This window comes from Chenopodium quinoa, unplaced genomic scaffold (genome assembly GCF_001683475.1).
Source record: "Chenopodium quinoa cultivar QQ74 unplaced genomic scaffold, ASM168347v1, whole genome shotgun sequence".
NCBI lineage: Eukaryota > Viridiplantae > Streptophyta > Magnoliopsida > Caryophyllales > Amaranthaceae > Chenopodium > Chenopodium quinoa.
The window spans coordinates 1,988,067-2,010,710 of NW_018742879.1; the positions used below are offsets into that span (position 1 = coordinate 1,988,067).

General features: G+C 32.4%; 2 protein-coding genes and 1 non-coding gene across 3 annotated transcripts; 1 reads left to right on the forward strand and 2 right to left on the reverse strand.

Moving 5' to 3' along the window:
- Positions 1–9,618: 9,618 nt before the first annotated feature.
- On the reverse strand, positions 9,619–13,844 carry LOC110726431 (uncharacterized endoplasmic reticulum membrane protein C16E8.02-like). The gene is made up of 4 exons (XM_021905910.1): positions 13,262–13,844; positions 10,426–10,488; positions 10,278–10,349; positions 9,619–9,979 (listed from the first exon to the last, which is right to left on the reverse strand). The coding sequence occupies exons 1-4, from the start codon at positions 13,559–13,561 to the stop codon at positions 9,863–9,865; spliced, it is 552 nt and encodes a 183-aa protein (XP_021761602.1). The 5' UTR covers positions 13,562–13,844; the 3' UTR covers positions 9,619–9,862.
- An 87-nt stretch (positions 13,845–13,931) lies between these two features.
- TRNAI-AAU lies at positions 13,932–14,005 on the reverse strand. Its single transcript has one exon. It is a non-coding gene; the product is annotated as a tRNA-Ile (tRNA).
- Positions 14,006–14,652: 647 nt separating this feature from the next.
- On the forward strand, positions 14,653–19,047 carry LOC110726430 (photosynthetic NDH subunit of subcomplex B 4, chloroplastic-like). The gene is made up of 6 exons (XM_021905909.1): positions 14,653–14,981; positions 15,067–15,114; positions 15,231–15,384; positions 15,521–15,576; positions 15,803–15,874; positions 18,741–19,047. The coding sequence occupies exons 1-6, from the start codon at positions 14,871–14,873 to the stop codon at positions 18,867–18,869; spliced, it is 570 nt and encodes a 189-aa protein (XP_021761601.1). The 5' UTR covers positions 14,653–14,870; the 3' UTR covers positions 18,870–19,047.
- The last annotated feature ends 3,597 nt before the right edge of the window (positions 19,048–22,644 follow it).

Genomic DNA, 22,644 nt, shown 5'->3' on the forward strand with positions numbered 1-22,644 from the left:
GGGTTATAGATTTGAAGCCAGTCACTCTACACTGTGATAATCAGTTAGTATTACATATAGCCAGAAATACAGTGTTTCATGAGAGGACAAAACACATCGAGATTGACTGCCATTTTACTCGAGATAAAATCCTGGAAGGGCTTATACAGTTGACTTATCTACCTACCCAGCATCAACTTGCTGATGTATTCACAAAGCCTATTTCTTATGCTCAGTTTAAGGATTTGTTGTCCAAGTTGGGATTGTGTAAAGATCCCACCTTGAGGGGGGTTGTTAGGCCCTGTTTAGTTCACCTTATCTTTGCTTATCTGAACTTATCTGATTTGGTCTGGTCTGATTTGATCTTATCTGATCTGGTCTGATCTGATCTGATCTGATCTGGTCTGATTTGATCTGATCTGATCTTATTATCTGATTTGACCAAACTTTGACCTTAAGTGTACGATAATATGTAAGGCAAAAATATATCAAGTGGGATCTTGTTAGATTCGTAATAATGTGTATTTGATTAATATGTAATTTTCATAATTTTTTTTCATTACGAAATTAAGGACATTTAGAGATAAAAAATTGCACATAAAACGATGATCTAATCTGAACTTATTTTTTCTGATCTGATCTGATCTGAACTTATTTTTTCTGAAATAAGTAAAAATAAGTTAAACTAAACAAGGCCTTAGTGCATGATAGCTGAGTTGGTAGCTTGTTGCCACGATAGCATTAGTTTGTTATAACTAATTGCATTTTGTTGTAACGGAATTTAGAAGGTTCTAGTTCCTTGCTTATGTTATAAATAGGCTTAGCTCTTGTAAGATTATTCATTCACAAAGTATCTTGCAATAAATCTCTCTAAATCTATTTAGCTTGTTCTTCGTTTTTCTTTCAAAGTTTTCCATAAATTCACTCTTTCAACAAGCAAAGGTGTAACCTAATGATAGGGATTTGACCTAAAAAATACGGAGTAGTTTTAGAATTTTGATGTTCGTATGCATTGTGTGTATCAAGTGTTAATGAGCTTAGTTAGTTAAAGTGTTAGGGGGTGGTATTCAAAACCTGAATTCAAATTTTGTCTACATCACTTGCCCTTGCGGTTCCCTTTAAATAAAAATAAAAATAAAAAATAAAAAAATAAAAAAAAAATAAGAAAGAAAAAAATGTTATAAATTTAGAAACAAAAAATATAAAACTCGTATAAGTACTACGTATTATATTCATTTATTTTCTTTCTAGAATTATATAGATGTAACATTTTGGGTACACCTACTTTGTACTATTATAAACGTAATATATGTAATATACCCTTATACTTGTGTACGTGGTTCAATTGGAATTCGCATATAATAGCTGATATATATGATAGATCTTGGTTTAGTCCTCCACCCTAATCAAATTGATATAAAACCATAAAAGGAAATTATTGGAAAAAATAGATTTCTGTTATAAAATAGAGTTATGTGTGTCTATTATATCTTTGTAACTCTCTGGCTTTATTACTTCCTTTGTAACCCCCTTATGTTTTTACTACCTTAATCCTTCACATAATGACGTCTTTACATTTTCTTTGAGAAGTTACTACTCACGTCTATATATATGTATGGGCATGACCTAATGAAGAATGGACATAGGATAAAAATAACTCTATAGATCTTTCTTTTACTCTTCCTCTAATTTCATGTATTATAACAATTTCGTGACAATTTGATAAATTGTTGCCATGAAATGTGCAAGACTTTTAGGTTGCTAAGTGAAACTATGACATTAATTTTCGTATAGACTTTATGATTTTATTTTGCACGAATGTACGACATTTGTTATAATTCATTAATCCCCCAAATATGTCATACTAGTATTTATTAGTCTAGTGGCAATATTCTAGATGACATTCTACCGAATATTTGAAGGATCGTATGTATTGGTTAAGTTTTGGAAAATGTGAAGTATTTGTTGGATCTTGGTTTGAAATTTTAATGAGCTGAGAAAGCTAGCTAGGCTCGAGTAGGGGTGAACACCGGTCCAGATTCGGACCGGAACCGAATTGGACCGGTTTACGCGGAATGGTAATAAACCTGAATCTTCCGGTCCGGGTATTTACCTGAATCTTCCGGTCCGGTTCAGGTCCGACTTCCGGTCCGGGTATTATATGTACACCCCTAGGCTCGAGAAACTCATGAACAAACTCAAAATTTTATTTACTTTATTTTAGTACATGATATATATAGCTCTAACTTATCATAATAGTAAAATTTAAATAATAATATTGACAACAGAGTAATGACAAATATAACCCTAGTTTATCATTTTATATTTTATATTGAAATTAATTATAATTTTGAAATTGTGTTGATTGAATCTTATTATTGTAATCAGAACTTGAAATTTTAAGCTCAACAAAGATTGGGATTTGGCTCGAATTTGAATGTAAGTTTCACATAGCTTAATCTAAGTGTCAACTCACTTAATTATCACCCCTAATTTTGGCCCATGCCATACATAGTAAGCCTTTCTTTGTTGCCATGAAATTCCACCACTCAAACTAGTTTGGTAGCTTTTGAAGATTTTTTCACCCTTAAATGCTAAAAGGTACGGTGTATTATCTAGTAGCAATTTTATGACTTATGAGGATCGAGGTATGACTTTAAATTCGAAGGTTCTCTGTGGAAGGTTTCATAGGATTGTATATATATTTGTATTTCTTTAGAATAGAACGAAGTCTAATACAGGCCAAGTGAAAAAGACTTATATGAAGACATAATTTGTAATGTCCTTATAAATCATTCAAATAATAAATAAAATAATTAAAAAATACATTACTTTATTGAATGCGTGTATAGAAAACACTAGTACTCCATATATGATATTGGATAGGCTGTCAAAAAATTGAATGCTGAACACTGAAAATCTAACCAACTCTCACCAACACTAGCTTATCAAGCTATTAGTATAATCTTCAATTGGAAAATTAAAATAAACTTGTTAATAATTTTGGATAATGAATTAAAAATTTCAAAAATTATTCTGTGTTTAGGTGTAAAAAGAAAAAACAAAATCAAAATTTGATGAGATTATGGTGACGTAATATATATATATTGTGATCCAATTTTCAGCTTCATGGTTAATATAATTAAATATAAACCATCATTTTCATGCCTTGTACTGATCCACGTGTGGCTGCTGACAAAAAAAAAAAAAAAAAGGAGAAATTAAGACATGATCAATTGCATCTTAATTACTCCGTAATAGTTATATTTGTTGGTGCTGGCTTTAATTTGTAATAATAATAATTGAATTTTCATATTATTTAATATTTATCTATTTAATATTTGGAAGCGGCTGCCAAGAAAATGATTGTTTTTCATTTATAAAAAATGGAAAAAGAAAATAATTGTCTTGGTATTTTCTAATAGAACAAATTAAACATATCTTAAGGTTATTATCATATAAACCTTATCTAAATCTACTTTTGATTTCATGACTTGTGAAACTTTAAAAAATAACATAAATAGATCAAAGAAAAGACAAAACTGGGGAGTATAAATTGCGTATAAAATTCACGGACCAATCAGGACAATTATATTGATAATTCTCGATGAAATCTAGTTTTAAACTACGCTTATTACGAAAAGAAGATTGAATAGAGGAATAAAAAACTAAACCCTAGTTGCCTCTCTCTTTTTTCTCTCTAGGTTCTTCAAAATAAGTGTTTTATAGGTTGGAGAAATTTGGCTATTTTCGAACTTTTTCCTTTAGTTTCTTTATGTTTTTGCTATTGAATTCAATAAAAGTACACTATTTGAAAGTATTAAGTACCATTATAGTGGGTTTGAGTGTAGTAAGTGCTCCTATGATGGGTTTTGTTTCAATTTTTTTTATAGTTTAGTATGGTGCAAGTTGTTTCATGGGTAAAAATTTTGTGCGGGATCGAAAAAGAGGTTAGTCCTTTGATTACAATCAGATGAATCAGACGAAAATTTTCTTCAGGATTACAATAGATCAATAAACCCCCTCGTCAAACAAGGCTACATATCACAACGATATGAAAAAGGGTATGAAGAATATACGATTTGCAACAACGATCGTAACTCTGCTGAAAGGATCTTTTTATTTGATTCAATTGTCATGTTTTTATTAGATTTAAATCTCTTTGTAGATGTCGTATGACTTTTTATTTATGAATCATTTATTACAATTTATAAACCTTAAATTTTTGTCTTTTCTCGACTTTTTAAAATAAGTTTCAAAAAAAAAAAAAAAAAAAAGTCAAGTTAAGCAAAAAGTAAGCTTTAGCGTTAAAAAGAAAAATAAATAAATAAATAAAATAAAATTGTTAGCCAAAGTAAATCAAATTCATAAAAAACATTGAAGTGAACAAAAAATTACCTTAATCATTCCCAATTCAAATTACATGATACGGAGTACATATATAGAGATGCATGTTTAATGTTTATGGGCTCAAGTGCTTTAAAATCTTTAGAATATGATTTGATTACACACATACAAGACCCCCCAAAATTAGTACATGTGGTCCATCCTTTCAACTAAATTTACACGAGCACACCATAATAATTCTTTATTATTGATAAAGAATGATTTCTACCATAGGAACGAATTCATGAGTGGTGCAATAATTATGGTGTATATAATCTAATTATGACTAATATGAAGTACATATTTTCTATCAACTAGTTTGGTCTTAACTCTAAACTTATTCACATTTTTAAACTGATTATGTTAGAACCTATCTTATTAAACAATTTTTGTAAAATAAATTATGGATTTGTGAAAAAATTTTCCCTACATACGTTCAAAATTCTATATTCATCTATCTCACCTAAGTGAATTGGTTTCGAAAGTATTTGGCCATTTCTTGGCCACTTTCACTTTCACTTTCCTAACTCATCCATTGACTGGCAATTCATCTTCATGCATTTAGAACCGTCGTCCCTAGAGAATGCACTCTAGACCGCTTGTGCTTGCCATTCTATCTCATCCTAGATGTTCAAACCTTGAAGAGAAAGACGAGTAAAAAGTCTCAAATGATTAAGTATCCATGAGATAGTTTTGCTTATCATGATATTATTCTATAAAACGAGCCAATATTGTTCAAACCTAGGAATTAATCGTACTTATGTGAAGGTTGCATGTTTCATACGCGTTCCCTCCACAAGATAGACTAAGGGCACCATTCGGGATACTCTTGGAATGCGCCAATTCATCATACTTTCTTCTTTTTTTAATATTGCACCATAAGGGTTGGACACAAAAATTTTTGATAGTGGGAAAAAGGAAGATATTGCACCATAAGGGTTGGACACAAAATTTTTTGATAGTGGGAAAAAGGAAGAGAAAGAAAGGTACAAGTACAAAATTGCCTATGTGATTATAAACATAAACTAAAGAATTAAGTGTTAAAAGGTAAGGGTATATAGGGTAATTGAAGTGTGAATACAAATATTTGCTTTTCTAAAATAGGTGCAATATTGTGAAACTTTCTTAAAAGACAAGTGGTGCAATATTTAAAAAACGAGGGAAGTACAAGTTTTATTTTCCTATCAAAGAAAGTTATCAACAAAATAATATAAATTAAAATAACCTGATTCAAGATTTAAAAGACTTTATCGTGATCCAAATAGAAATAACAAACAATTCGTTAGAAATTTAAACAATCCTAAGTTGAAGAACACAATTAAGAATTAGCTTCTAACGCATATTATAGGATGCAAATTGCTAACCAATGAAGAAAAGTAGAAAGAGTTTGTAAACAATTGAATTTAATTAAGGGAAAGAAGGCCCAACTTGGCCAACCGTGAAAAGCCCATCCATTGAATATATCAACTTGGGCCCATATAGCTCAATTCAACCCCGATTTATTCATTTCAATTGAACCTAAATTCCATTTGAAGTTACATATTTTATAATTCAAGGTTTTTTTTTTTTTTTTTGACAAAGGATACAAAAAGATTACATATGAATACTAAAGCAAAAAAAATTAACCACAGCTTCTCCAGCAATTTGATGAGCTTGATGAACACGCTGACGATCCGCCTTGTGTATACTACAATACTAAAAGGTTGAGCCAAGTTATTTAATCTTTCGAATGAGCCAAAGATAAGCAACGTTACCATGACCTTCTCCCGAAGGGTAACAAGATTATAGAAATCAGTAAAAACTGTGAGGGAATGAAATCCTCAATCAAAAGCCTACTGTAACCCATACATGCATGCCAATGCCTCTGCATATAAAGCTGAAGTACAAACCCCGAAGTTACTTCCGTCAATGATCTGATCATCCAACGGGTCACCATTATCCAAGCATCATCCCATCCCAGCTTGTTTAGAATCTAGCTTTCAACCAAGATCCATCTATTTGTAGAGAAAGTAAAGCACTCCCTTGGGTACCCATTCCAAGTTGAGCTATGTAAAAACCAGGCGGAGGAGAGGCACCACCATCACCCCTAGCAGCACAAGGGGTGTTTGCAGAAGCATATGTGTTGACAAAGACTATATGTGAGTCCATAACCTCCGCGAACTGTGAATCAAACGGTCGAGAAGCACTAGAATCCTTAAAGAGTCTGGAATTCCAACATAACCAAAGACTCCAAAGCGTACCGACGAAGGTACCTAAGCGAATACTAGAAGGCCCATCCTGACTAATAAAAAGTCAGATATAATCTTGAATCCAATCTGAGAGAGAAATGTCTCCATTAAATTTTGAGCGGATACCAAGGCATCCACCCCTCTAAACTGTTCGTGCACTACAACACATTCTGAAAAGATGTTGTAAATCCTTTGGTTATGAACCACAAAGGTCACAGAACACATCTTGAATCGAAACAACTCTGTGATGTAGTTCCACCTTAACTGCAAGAGCACGATGTAGCAGTTTCAATAAAAACAACTTTCATTTCGGTTGTAACTGGAAAGACCAAAGAGATGTTGTCAACTTCCACTAGTTGACTGCTCTATCAGAGTCCCACCCTATTGTTTGAGGATGGATGAAAAAACTGACAGTATGATCTGCAATATCCCAAGTTTGAAATCATGAATGCTACCATTGACCCAATTAGCCGCCAGAGTAGACCGCCCATTTTCTAATTTTCCAATTGTTTTTTATAAAGTTATATGTTTATAATTCAACTATTACTGATTTTCTGATATTTTTATTACGTGCCATTATAGTACTAATTACATATTTTATAAACAAAATATAATAAAACTAATTTTCGCTTAGTAAAACTAATTTTATTAATTAAAAGTTATTTTAAAAAAAACTGTTTTATTCAAGTGGAAGAGAACATTAATTTCAGCTTTCTTTAACGAGTAATTGTCAAAATTAAAATAACTAAATCGATCATTAAATTTATAGTTATTCAACCTATGGGTAATTCACTGAAAATAATGTCTTGAGAAAATGATGATCCCCAACTATTAAAGAACCACTGGGTTCATTCATAAACTAGGAAGAAAATCATACTTCATATTTAATTAGATCTTGAGAGATTTACAAGAAATAATAACTAATCTAGATATAAAGACCTAATTGGTAAGACAATTCTGATTTAAGTTATTGATCCTCATTTGTTAAAGATCCAAAAGGATTTTGCATATTTAACAAGATCATGAGAGACATACTAGTATCTAGTAAGTACTATAAGTAGCCAATAGCTTAAACAATTTGCTCACAACTCAATCTATCATTTGATAAATAAATTCTCCATCTTCTAAATTTCTAATTATAATTACAAAAAAGTATCCAAACAATGGCCGGAAAGATATTATATATCCCTCTCATGTTACTGCTACAAGTTATTTTGTTTTGTGGTAAGTGTTTTATTCTTTCTTTACGTAAAAAATATCATTTGTAATCACTCAAAATTTCGGGTCTATTACATGTAATTTTTTTTTAATCAATTCCAATCCAAAATATATATCGATTTACATTTTTTTTATTTGCATGAAAATATATTATAAATGCTCACTCTTACATAATGTATATAGTGCAAAATCTATTATCATTTATATGTTAATTAATTAATTTCGTGCTGTATTTAATTAAAAATAATTAGTACTTTTACCTGCAGGAATTAGTGCTAGTGCTAGTGCTGATGCTGAAAGTTCAAGTGATGATCCTCAGCATATTGGAGCAAAATGCCTACTATTGGGAGGTTGTACCCATGATAATTGTTCGACAAAGTGTGGGGGAATCATCGCACATTGCTTTACCCATTCACTTTGTTGCTGTATATAATATACTATACCTTAGTTGTACCAAACACATACTCCGTACTACATTTGAATAAAGAACTAGTATTTGGCCGGGTTCGGGTAACACCCTGAGTCATTACATTTAATATATAACTCAATCTTCTTGTAATTAAATTTGTTTTTTTTGTATTACTTTCTCGGTTTCTTTTTAGATGACACAATCAACTTAGGCACACATTTAAAGGAGAGAAAAGATTTGCTAAAACAAGTGGGTAGACCATGTGTTTAGCTTATTTAATGAAGTTTGTAGTCAAATCAATTAAAAATAAACTTTCAACTAAAAATATAGGTAGTATCATTCATCACGTATTAACTTTTTTTTTTTTTTTCAAAAGCGATGACACATTTTGGTGGTAAGACATTTAGTGTTGGAATTAGATGTTATACGTTTGGATTTTGTATGGACGATATCGTTGACGATATGGAATGAGAAACAAAGGTAGGAGAGTGTCATGTGGCATTGACACGTAGACATCCTTTATTTGAATGCTTTTCGATATCTAGGTTAGTACTCATGCGATGCACAATTTTAAACAAAATACGAATAAATATAGATGAAGGTAATTAAAATACAAAATATCAAATACAAATGAAATTGATTTGGAAAGTGTTGCAATAAACATGCATAGAAAAGTTTAGCTCCTCCGGTTTTTTGGTTTTTTTTTTTTTTTTTTTTTTTTTTTTTTTGCACCACTTGTCTTTTATGAAAATTTTACAAATATTTCACCATATTCATTTTAGGAAACAAAATATCTCTGTTCACATGCAAACACCCAATATACTCTTACTTTTACAACTGATTCTTTCGTTTATGTTTACATCACATAGATAATTTTGTATTTTTCCCTCCCGATCTCTTCATTTGTTTCCCACTATCAAAAAAATGTAGCCAACCTCTATCGTACAATAATAAAAAGAACAAAGAACGTATGATAAATGTACTCCATATTTTGGAGATGAAAACACAAAGGATTTGTTAACCTTTCAAGAATGGATTTACTCAAGGGAGAAAGACAGCAAAAAGAAGAAAAAGACCCAACTTGGTCAGCGCTATAACAGCCCATTCATTGAACATATCAACTTGGGCCCATATCAATTCAAAGTTTCAAACCCTATTTACTTGACTTAAATCTATTATCTATATACTACATCTGAAGTTCTGAACACGTCTTAATAAGGTTAATCCAATTTTTGTTTGTAATTTAAATTTGTAATTCGATTTGTGAATAAATCAAAGACAAGTAGAGAACTAATTATGAATTAATGCAACCATTTGTAAGTATTTATCACGGTAGTATTGCCATTTTAACTGAACTTTAGTAAAGAACAAAATATGAACATTTTTTCTAATCATGAATTAGGAAACAAATTAATTAAGTAAAAGTAGTACATGGTACTCATATAGTCAGATTTACTTAATCAGGTTAACAGTGTCTTGATTGCAGCAAATAAAATTAGTGTTTCAAAACTCTTAGATTTCAATACTTTACATTTTCTAGCCATTTATTTTTTGTTCTCAGAACAATTAGAATATACATTCGTGTATAAAAGACGATCACTTAGATTTATTGCACTCAGATAATTGTGAATACTCATGACCCTTAAGATGATTTCTTATGTTTCTTCTCTTGCCATTCTTTAATTTCAGCATCGACCATAACTTTCACCTTGTCAAAAAATCCTGGATATGGTTCGTACCCGAAGAAATGATGAAGGGCCTGCGAGATAAATATAATATTCTTAGTTCTCTGTATGCAGATCTTTTACAAGGTAAATCAACTTATCCACTAATACTACAAAGAAAATCCACATCATGTGAGCTAAAACAGTCTTACAGATTAACAGCAAATTTGGTTCACAGTTAATGGAGGCGAGGAAGCGGGAGGAAAAGTGACAATGGAGGTTAGGAAAAGTGACGCAAGGAGAAAGGAGGTAAGGGGAGGGGAGTGAGCTTTCATTTTCTTTCCTAATTAATATTTCGAAACACACATTAAAAGGGTTTTTATGAATGCTCACCTCAAGTAGCACAAAGAAAGGAGCCATCAAGAAGGCTTGTATGAGATTATCCAGAAGAGCAGGTGCTCGTTTCTGTCAAAAATGAAAACACGATTGTTAAGCAACAATAGTTTGATCAGAATCTAATCAGGATATCCGAGATGATCACCTCAAAGACTCCATGACCAAGGAACTGTGCAGTCCAACAAACCAATTGAGCTACCAAAACAACCTGCCAAGGTGAACAAAGGAAGCTAAATCCCAAGGAGCAAAAAATATTAAATTAAGCTAACCCCTTTTAAAGAAAAACGTTTTGGATGGGAATCAGAACATGGATATTGTTTGTGCTGTCAAAATAAAAGAAACACCAGTGTTCAGGCCATGTATAACAGTATTTTCAGCGTGCGTGCAACACTAACAATGTACAGGGAAACTTGTAAGGAAGCATAGTTCTGTTGACTCTTGATATACTTCTAAAGAATCCTGTACATGCAAAGTGACAATGCAGCTATGCAGATGGATGCAAAGGAGTAAAAGATACATCAGAGTTTCAAGGTAAAATGTGTGTTATACAATAGTGCAATTTCAGAAGATGACGTGCAATTTGTTCAGTGTAAATAGGATTATGGCCCTATAGAGTATAGACTTGCCTTAATAAATTCATTTTAGGAGAAAAAAAATTAAGATATGCTCAAACGAGTTTAGAGAAGTTGAGATAAGCTCAAATAAGTTCCAATAAAGGCTACCCAAATCCTATTCACTACTACAAAATGCTCAGATTAGTTCCAATAAGTTCAGAAGAGTGAAATTAGGTGGCAAGAACGCACCCTAACAATAGGAAGATAATTTGTGATGGCATATCTAGGTCAATATGCAACTTCAGTGGTATGTGGTTATACATTGATCTCCTTCATACAAAGAGTAAGATTAAGATAAGTTACAAAATGTTGAGATTGGTTCCATTTAGCACAGATGAGTGAAATAAGAAATAATAAAACACCCTAACAATTAACAAGAAAACATGTGACAACACAACTTGTAGGTCAGTGTAAAGCTTAAATATGCAGCTATTCATTGATCATAGAAAGAGTAAGATCAAAGAAAGTTGCAATATTCAAAGTTGTATGCTACAAAAAGTGCAAATGTCATCTTACTAACATTCTAATATTATGTTATGTATTCATTAAAACATTCAAAACTAGCGGCATAAACTTGAATACTATCATCAAATAAAAACAAAAAAAATAATTTGCTTGCTGACTCTGCTCCCTTGCATTGAAAACTCTAGGCATAGTAAACATGTCCATAGGAACAAACTCATTCCATACCGCAAGACTACAACTAACATGATATTTCCTATGTTTTGCAACTATCACAATTCACAAGGGATTATAATATACGCAGAGGAAAAGAAAATTGGCAATCAAAAAGAACGTTACTAGTGTTTAGTCAAAACACATCTGTGCTGCCTAAGAAAACTTTGGCACATGAGATGCTCTATATAACCTACCTCGATTACTAAATAGGATGAATAGCAAGGGATGTGCACTATCAAACAAAACCAACCAAGATTACAAAAATATTTTTAAAAAATAAATGTATCTTTAATTCTTTATGATTTTGGCATTGAGGGTTACCAGAGCTATGTAGCCGAATTGATGGGACCTTTGAATTTGTTTCTCTCCAACACAGATCAGTCACACAAATTTATTGATGTGATGCAATACATGAAAGACATTGCCCTTCATAGAATTGAGGAGTTCAAGGATCTATGTTAAGAAATAAGTTGGTCCTATCAGATTAGGTGTTCAGTGATTGAATAGCTCATACATTTCCATCTACTTCTACATGATTCTTTGTTGTTCCCAAGCTATATGTCTTTCGACTTATACAATTGCTTTTCAACCCTCGGGAAAGAACAATAATCAGGAATCATGCAAAAGCTACTACAACCACAATGGTGCTGTTTGTCCCTATAAAAAGATGAGGATGGCAGTTCTGTACTTATGTTTATGAATTTGGTATTCAGCGTGTAGTGTCAAAGGCTAATTAATTCTCCAAAAGCTCAGTGTATAACACATTAAGTTCTCCATACTGATTCAATATTTTCAGCACTTTAAATTTCAATAATGTTGGGAATGCAACTATGTACATGAACCCCCTCAAAATAGCCTACAAATAACATGCCAAAAATGCAAGGAAATAATAACTTGGGGATGTTGCTCCTTAGCCATATAGATATGCAAGAGATTGACACATCTAAAGAAGAGAAAACCACCCGTTCTATTAGTTTGCTTTCGCATCAATAAGAAGAGTTTTCATTATCAAAATCATATAAACCTTTTAACTACATTGCCCTCAAATAAATGAACCCCGCACCCCCCCACCCACCCAACAACAACAAGCCTTAGTCCCAAAGCAATTTGGGGTCGCCTAACTTGAGTTGTCATAAGGAAAAAGAGGGAAGGGAAGGAAGAGTAGGGGAGCTGGGGAGGGAGAAAGTGACCTTTGATTTTCCTTCCAAATCTCTCCAACAATAAAGGCATTTAGTTTATTAAAAGGGAAAGGAAAATGGATCCGCCTAATTCCCCTCTCCCTTCCTTGCATTAGATATCCAAACAAAGGATGATGCAACTCTCCTTTTCTCTTCTCTTCCTTTGCCTCCATTTCTCTCTATCCAAAGTTCCAAATATAATGTTACAAAAACTAGTCCCATCAATAAAAAAAACACCAATGGCCTACAAACCATAGTTACAAGTTGAGAGGTCAAGATATTCACAAACCTATTCCCACCAATAGAAAACACAAGTAGTCTAAAAACCATAGTATATTAATGAAAGAAACCCTAATTTGATTTCAGCCTTGAACCACAATAAACATAAAACCCTAGGTTCACAATCCAAAGGCGATAGATCACAAGTCACAACCTAACCAAGATTTATGAAAATCGCCCCAACAAATTCAACTAACATTAATTTAAAAGAAGAATTAATTTGAAAAATTACCTTCCAAGTCAAAGAAAACCCTAGCTGAGTAGAACAAGCAGAAGCTCCAACCCAACAGAGGAAACAGAGAATAGCAGCCAAAAACCCTGCTTTTTTTTCCATACCCACATAAAATACAGCATATATTATAGTGAAAAATAGTGCAAAATTAGGGAAAAATAACGTGGGTACAAAGTATAGTAGCATAAGCCCAGTATAAAAAATTGGCCAAACAAACAGCATATGAATAAAAATATTAACTGGGTTGCTATGATATGCAGCATAAAATGCAAAGTTCTTTTCTAGATCAAATAAGTCCATTTTCTATGGAACAATTTTCTTCAAAAATGGAAACTTTCACTTCAAAAATCGAAGCTTTGGATGAAAAATCGAAACTTTTTCTTCAAAAATTGAAGCTTTAGGATGAACTACTGAAGAGGAATGGAATTTAATAGAAAAAATTAGTTTGCAGGAAAATTAAATTAGGTAATTTTGGTAGTTGGAAATTCTTTGTGATGGCGTGAACTTTGCGGTTAACGTGACCAGTACAATTTACAAGTCTCCTGCTAAAATACGCCACTGGTTCAGCAAAACTTGGTTTTTTTGTTTTTGTATTCTTTTTTTTTTTTTTTTTTTTTTTTTTTTATAAATTGCAAAAAATAGAAAAAGGATTTTGAGAAAACAAAAATTATGGCCCATGCAGGGATCGAACCTGCGACCTTCGCGTTATTAGCACGACGCTCTAACCAGCTGAGCTAATGGGCCATTTGATGATAATCTATGTCCTTGGTTTATTTGACTAATCTAGTTTCTCAATAGATGTTACAAGTACTACGCATATATTTTTTGAAGAAGAAGAAACGTAACGTATATATTTATGTGTATTGATTATTTATATCTTTGATTATATATTTTCATAGAAATGAACCTCATGCAATTTTTTATTTTTTATTTATTTATATATTTTTTCTTCTAATTTTGGGGAAGTTAATGTTAGGAGCTAATTTTACAAAACATCCTAATATTTATTGCAAATGCCCGTAAAATACATCTATTGTGATAAACTAAAAACCCCTTGTACGTTGATTCGATAATTAGGGGAATTCATTAACCTTCATAAAGCGAGATTCTTGTAAATTTGATAGTTATTAATTATTATGGCATTTTTCTTATTTGTCTTGTAAACATGTCGATTATAAGGGTCAAGCAAGCATATGCATACATACTTGTGAGCATTTAAGTTTACACGTATATATACATGCCTTAATATTTTCTACTAATTTACTAGTTTAAGGGCGAAAAAAAAAAAAAGTAGTCTTGACTTTACTATAATTAAAATTATGCGGAGTATGTTTTCTAATGCGGAAAATAAATAATTTGGATAGTTTAGGTTTAATTAGGGTTATTTGAGAGAAATCATAAATAAAAACGATAGGGAATTGACATCATTTATCAACTTAATTACCCTCCAAGAAGAAGAAAAACATGAGTGGAAGAGATTGCCTTATCCAATCCCTCCCATGGAAAAAAAAAAAAAAAAAAAAAAAAAAAAAAAAAAAAAAAAAACAACAACAGAAAAGTATTACACATTTCAACACCAAAGTAAACATCTTTATTATTTCTGAAAAAAATGGTAGAGGCTGTCATGAGTTTCACCTTATCCAAGCCCATATCTCTTCACTGTTCTTCACTCCACCCACTAAATTCAAACACAATTAACAATAATTCTGCTAGATTGCTGGTAACTTAATCATATCATCACCCTCTTTGTAAAATAACTCTTAATTACCATCATTAATTAACACCTATTTATGTTTAATTTGCAGCTTAAACAATGTTCAACCTCCAAATTTGGCAATGGGCTATGTCACCAGGTAATCATAGATGTCAATTTATATATACTTGTATAAAGATTTGAACTTTAATTATTTTATATTTTGATTATAAATTAATCTAATTAATTGCATATTATATTTTAATTTGAATTAAGGTTGAAAAAAGTGGAAGAGGCTATGTTGGAAAAGTAAATGCTTTGCCAGACTTGCCTTTAATGGCAGTTTTAGTTCAGCATGCTGAAGGACAAAGAGACCTCATAACTCACAAATCAATTTGGCACTTAAGCGATAATGCCATTAAAAATGTTTGTAAGTACTATAGGTTATATTAATTCACTTGCTCAATTTAATTTTTTAATTTTTTATATACTCTTGCTCAATGTTAACTTAATCTAATTTTCTTATTTCTAATAACATAATGTTTGAATTTTGTTTTGGATGCTAGACACTTTTTATATCATGTTCACTTGTTGGGGATGTTGTTTCTTTGGAGCTACAAAAGTAAGTACTTTCTAGATTTCTTTATCCCATAGGCAATTTTACTTTAATGATTAGGAGTTATGACACGAAATAAAATCAAGAATGGATAAATTACATGTAACATTTAAAGCTTAGGTCATATTCTGTTCGATATGTAAAATGGGGATCTAATGTAGACACGTGTTGACACCAGCCATTTATTGTTTGTTGATTATGATCATGTGGAGTTGTGGACTCATGTGTGCAGGATCCATACTATGATTCGGAGCAATACAGGGGAGATGGAGGCGATGGAACGGGGCACTGGGTCTATGAGAAGGTAACATATATTCTCATTTCGGTTTTTTTTTTTAATTATTATTTTACATTACCATGGTTTAGGTTCTTGTCTAGAATAACTTAGTAATTGATTATACAGTATACACATTGAAAGAATAACTTAGTACTTCAGTAGTCTGAATTATTTTCTTAATCCTTCAAATTAAGGTTGTGTTCTACTCAATTTTTTAAATAAAGTAATTTTTTTTTTTTTTTAAAATATAAGTTCAAATACATTCATAAGTTTAGACATAATTTTGTCAACTAAGCTCAATTCAGATAATTACTAAATTATTAAGATACTTTTTCATTTTATTGAAATTGCAACCCTTACAATTGGCACAATATGTATAGACAAATGGTCAAAAGGTAATAGATAACTAGGATTGCTAAATGTATGTGTGGTCCAATACTCCAACGACATCAAATTGCAAGGTGAACCCTTTCGCGCAATTTGCAAATTGTGAATTCAAAATTGTGGTATAGATTAAATTTTGGCCATATAGAATTTTGCAACGTTATATGTGCGATTTCAAATAATTAGAAATCATACTTAGCCAAAAAAAAATTCGCATTGAATGTGGTTTAAGGCTCAACTACAAATCGTATTAGACCATAAATTATTTTTAAAAGATAACAAGTTAACAATTGATTTTAAAATTAAACACAAATCACAAACCACATCTATCATGTAATTAAACCACAAACCTTGCATTGAATGTGGTTTAAGGCTCAACTACAAACCATATTAGACCATAAATTATTTTTAAAAGATAACAAGTTAAAAATTGAATTTAGGATTAAACACAAACCACATCTATCATGTAATTAAACCTTACCATACCAAATCGTATATTATGATGTGGTTTGCTTTTTTAGGGGTTTTTAAGAGGATCTATTTGGTTTTTGATTTGGATGTCCAAGTTCAATCGACCATAAACATCCATATGCCCTAGAGACAACAAGTGGGTTGATCATCAAATAATTAAAGACAAATAAAGTAGGTATATTTTACTACGTAAGAAGAATTGAGAAGGAGATAGAAAACAAATTAAATATGTCTTTAAGTACGCGAGTATGAGTAAAGTGAAGAAGTTACTCCGTATTATGATAGAAATTACGTACATTTAAAAAAAACTGCAATTTCTTTGAAACATTTCAATATATATTAATACATAATAATTTCCGAGCCATGCTCGGTTCATAAAATTAATTGTAAATGAAATTCAAATATAAAAGTCTCAGCTCTTGAATTTTGTAAGTCAAATTTCAAGCATAACAATACAAAATTAAATAATAAAAGCTTCTATGCAAATTAATAAGTAAAGTTTCGAAGGGAAATTTCCCTCCAAAAAAAAAAAACTCTGCTTTAGTGGGTGTGTGTGAGGAAAAATTGATTCTAAGAATTCCACCTTTAACCGATTCGCTGCTAATAATCCCACCTTTGGGGGGTATTCTCTTCTAATGGTCCCTTATGACCAGTACTTGTTGTTTGGGTAGTTTTTTTTTTTTTTTTTTTTTTTTTTAAATTCCTTGGCCACGCATCAGTGCATCACCCCCCCTTCCCCAACCAATCCCTCTTCATTTGCAACCACCATCACCAACAACGGCAATTAACCCAAATCATCCCCTCATATCACGCAATCCCTTTGCCTTCGCTGCTCCTTGCTAACTCACTAACAGTCACGCCACCAGCATCCTTTTCACCAGTAAGCCACCACCCGCGCAATTCAGCCATCTCGCAATCCCTGCACTCCAATCCACCACCAATCAACAACAATTCGACCTCCAAATCATTGCAATCAGCAATTCGGCCACCAACAACTTCAATTGATGCTCCAATTTGAAGACCCAAGATGCGCCTTTGTTGGGGTGGGGATTTTCGTGGTGGGGAGGGCTGGGGTGGCGTTTTTAAGGGGTTAGGCAAGGTTGGGGTTGGCCGTTTCGGGGTGTGGGAAGGCTGAAATGAATCGATTTGGGGTGAGGATAGGTTGGGGTGGGGTGTTTCGACGGTGCGGGTGGCCGGGATAGGTTGTTTTAGGGGTGAGCGTGGCTGGAGTTTTGTGTTTCGGTGGTGGGGGTGGTTGGGGCGGGTTGTTTCAGGGATGGGCATGGCTGGCTCTGGTGTTTCAGGATCGTGGGTGAGAGTGGTTGGTTGCAGGGGGAGGGGTGGGTTGCCTAGCCGGGAAAAATGGAAGAAGGAGGGGAAAACGATAAGGAAGAAGGAAAAAGAAAAAAAAAATAATTTTTTTACAAAAAATTTCTTTTAAAAGAAATATAAAAAATATTTCGACGAATCACAAAGTGACACGTGGCATGTTAACCCATTATACCGGTTACCAACAGGTTAGGGACCATTAGAAGAGAATGCCCCCTAAAGGTGGGATTATTAGCAGCGAACCCGCCAAAGGTAGGATTATTAGAATCAATTTTTCCTAAATATTAATTAAGTGTTGTAATTTTAGTTAAACAGACAAAAAAATTAGATAATTTCAGATAACTATACGACTTGAAAATGACAAGTATGGTTTCATATCCAGGATACATATTTTTCACATCAAAATTGCATCCTATACCATAAATCATTTGGTTTTACGTGGTATTTTTGTGTGCCTATTAAAGTTGTACAAATCACATGCGAGTTCTTCCCACACAAACACATACGTACTTCATATTAATAGAGCATGACTAATACAGTAATAAGCAAGCACCAATGAGAGCGATCTCAATACTTATTCGCTGTACTTTGATTCATCAAAAATTCAAAATAGTTAAGGTGAGATGAGCCTCTTCAAAGGATGTAATAACTAAAAGTAGTATGAACTAATTAATTGTTGGCATGCATGTTATAATGTTTGAAAATGCAGCAAGAAGACATAGAAGAATCTGCAAGAGCGGCTTTATGGCGCGAGGAGCTAATTGAAGAAATTGAACAAAAAGTTGGTGGCTTGCGAGAGTTGGAGGATGCTGGTCGCAAAGAAGAGCTTCTTAAATGATATAATCATTGATTTATACATACAGTACTCATTAACAAATCATTTGTGCATAGTTTATCCTTTTTATTTCCTTGTGTTAGTTGAGACGAACACTACAAGAGGGGGGTGAATTGTATGTGAGTTCATATTGACTACTTTTGCGGAATTAAAACAGAATATAAAGGAACTTAGCAATGCACACAAGATTTTACGAGAAAACCTTCCAGGACCTAACTGGAAGTAAAACCTCGACCCTTCAAGGGATTTCAAACACCAAAACAATTCACTATAATAGGGCAAACTCTCCTAGTTACAACCTATTATAATCAGACCTTTACTCACAAGTTCCTGACCGAACTTGCTACTCGATAGGACCCTATCCTACCTAATCTAAATCCCAGACTTAGATTCTACTCGACACTCCTAAATGTCTATTCACTCAGCTTCAATCTAGAAGCCTACAATCTGTATGCAATAAGCTAAACACTCACCCAAACCAAAACAATACAAACTCTTTGACTCTAATATGTGATAGGAAAGCTACACATGGAATTCGAAACTAATATGACAAAGTTTAGACTTGGCAAATTTACACTTAAAAGGTCTCTTTAGATTCTTCACGCATAAACTCGCAAGTTGTGTAAATTATGAACTCTAATTTATATACAAGAAGTACTCGTATGTAAAGTAGGGTTTTCAAAAAGATAGAAATTATAAAACTACCATTTTCATAAAACATGTTTTTATGTAAATCATTTGTAAAGAAAATCTTTTTAGAAAACTTATCAAAGATATAATTTATAAAAAGAATGATATTTTATAAAACCGGATTTTACACAACAAAATCTTTAGAAAATCTTTTCATAAATTAAAACTTAGCTTTTATAAACTTTCCATTTATAAAGTTTGCCAAGCTTTGTCACGTTTCTAATAAATTCTATGCATAAAACTTTCCTAACATATTTACAACAATCCTTAGAAAATAAACTTAACATAAACTTATATTCTAGCAGGATTGTCTCGTCAATTGCTATAGGTTAAGGATAATTGGGCTTCACGCAGTCCAGGATTGAGTTCCTTCTGTCCTTCACTCTCCAGCTCCTTGCTGGAACTTCGCAGACCAAGTTCTTATGGAACTTGCTGTCTTCAACGCAGACCAAGTCAATCTTCTTAACTTGCTGTCAAATCCTTGTTAGGGAACTTCTCTTTATGTTCCTGTTTAGGGAATTCAGTTAGTTCCACTGAGGAACTCTTCTTCTACTTTCTTTAACTTTCCTTGGAGTCTCCTTGTGTCTTCATAATCAGATTACTCTTCCACTTCCAAAGTCAACTTCACCTGTTCTAGTTACAACATATAGAGAGAAATCACATTATTTGAAGTTTGTTTTTATTCATCATCATCAAAACTCTTAAGCTTCAATATCTTGTATAAATAAAATCATGTTAATTACATACGTATATAAAATTACATATGGCATCAAAGTGCTTATTCATTTATGTTCGCATCAACTTGATTTATTATATGGGCTGATAAGAGTATTGAGTATAGGATAGAGGTGATCAAAGTTAGCCCGGCCCGATTTTGGGCGGGTTTTGGGCGGGATTTTTTTGGCCCGAAATTGGGTTGGGCCCGGCCCGGTCCGAAAATTTAATTTTTTTGGGCGGGTTTGGGAATGCGTTTTTATGTAGATTTAGTTGATTTTTTAGGCCCGACCCGAAAATTTAATTTTTTTGGGCGGGTTTGGGTATGCGTTTTTATGCATATTTAGTTGAGTTTTTAGGCCCGGCCCGAAAAGCCCGCACAACCCGACCATTTTGGGCGGATTTGGGCACAAAAATTCCGGTCCAAGAAGTGGGCATAATTTTTTAGCTTTGGACCGGCCCGGCCGCCCAATAATTAGCTCTAGTATAGGACTATAGGAGGGAAAGCTGTCAACCTCGAGATCATTGGTACTAAACATAGCGTAAATTCTACAGTAGTTTATACTACTAAGAAATATTTCATATATCGGTACTATCTTACCAACTAAGTAAAATTTAGTATCAATGAAGATAAATTTACAAGCTAGCTAGAGGCACATTATTTTTATTTGAAACAAATCAATTCATTAATAAAAAGTCATATGACATCTACAAATGAAATCTGAATTTACAAGTACATAAAATTGAATCAAATAAGGGTTTTCGTCATCAAAGTTATGATCGTTGAATAGATCTTGTAATGTGGTACATCTCTCGCTTACATCACTGGAATATACACCCTTTTTGGAGAGACGGTCTAATAATTTGTTGTAGCCATAAGGATGATTTTTATCCGATTCACTTAGCTTGAACTAACGTATTTGAAAATTTGACAATCGTTGCAATTCTGGGTAAATCTTTACCAACGAACTGATAATAGAACACGTTTTTCCTTTGCCTTATTTACTATTTTAATTCTAGAGTATTTTTCTATACATTTAATTACTACTTGCTGATAGTTTATTCTTCCCAATTATTGATTGACTCAACTATTATAATTAAGAGTAGTATTCCAATATATAGTCCAAATTTTTCTATGCATGGGATCAGCCTTAATTGAATTACTCTAAATTTACCCGATTTTTACTTATTTGAACTTATTTGATCTTATCTGAACTTATCTAAAGTTACCTGAATTTATCTAAACTTACTTATTAGACCTTATTAAAACTTATTTTATTTAGTTGTAATTTGAACTTGGACAAACCCTTATTAAAACTTATTTTTCTTGAACTGAATTTATCAGAACTTATTACACCTAAAATAAGTGAAAATAAGGTGAACAGAATAAGCCCTACCATACATAGTTAAAAAGATTAATTAGGTATTTGTTTTTGTTAGCTTAGGTGTATGTGTGACTGCCTATATCATCATACAAAAACTTAATCACCATGGTTTTTATTAGGGCTGCGCAAAACTACCCGAAAAACCAAAAACCCAAAAACCCGATCCATAAACGTTCTAAAATTTAGGATACCCGATCCGATAATTGTAACGTTCGGATACCCGTTCCGATAATTTGTTATCGAGTATGGTTATGGGTATCATTTTAAAATTAACGGTTACCCGAACCGATCCGATAAGTAATTTATTATTTTTTTTTTCCCTACTTAAATCTATTTTTCCAAAATCTAAACTCTTACTCTACTTCATAATCACTTTATAATATCAATGATTAGTAATATTATTAATAATTTGGTCAAGATCATGTGGTATTGTTGTTAATTAGTGTTAAATGATATCATAATAACTACATTATTAAGTTTAATTATCATTATTGGATATCTTATTGGGTACCCGATAACCGATCCGAAAATCCGGGTACCCGAATTTATTAGTTCAGTTTATGGATATCACTTTAGTGATATTGGTTATCGGTTACCCGAACCGTTAGTACTAACGGTACGGGTACCCGTCCCATGCTCACCCCTAGTTTTTATAGCCTATCAAACATGATATTATGTCATGAACCAAACACACACACATACAAACAGTGTTGAGGGATTACGACCCTATTTAATTATTTTGTAAGCACGAACAATTCGGGTTAGTGTTGAAAACCCAACACGAGTCAAATCAACTAAGAAAAATGATGACCAATTTTATGTATCAATAATGATTAAATTTTTTAATGAGCTAATTTTTTTAAAAAAATTCTAAAATTTTAACAATACGACACGTATTGGACATGGAAAAGTGTGTCAGTATCAAGGGTTCTGATATATTTGATTAAATGAGTCAATCGATACGACACGACATATCTAGTCTAATGGGT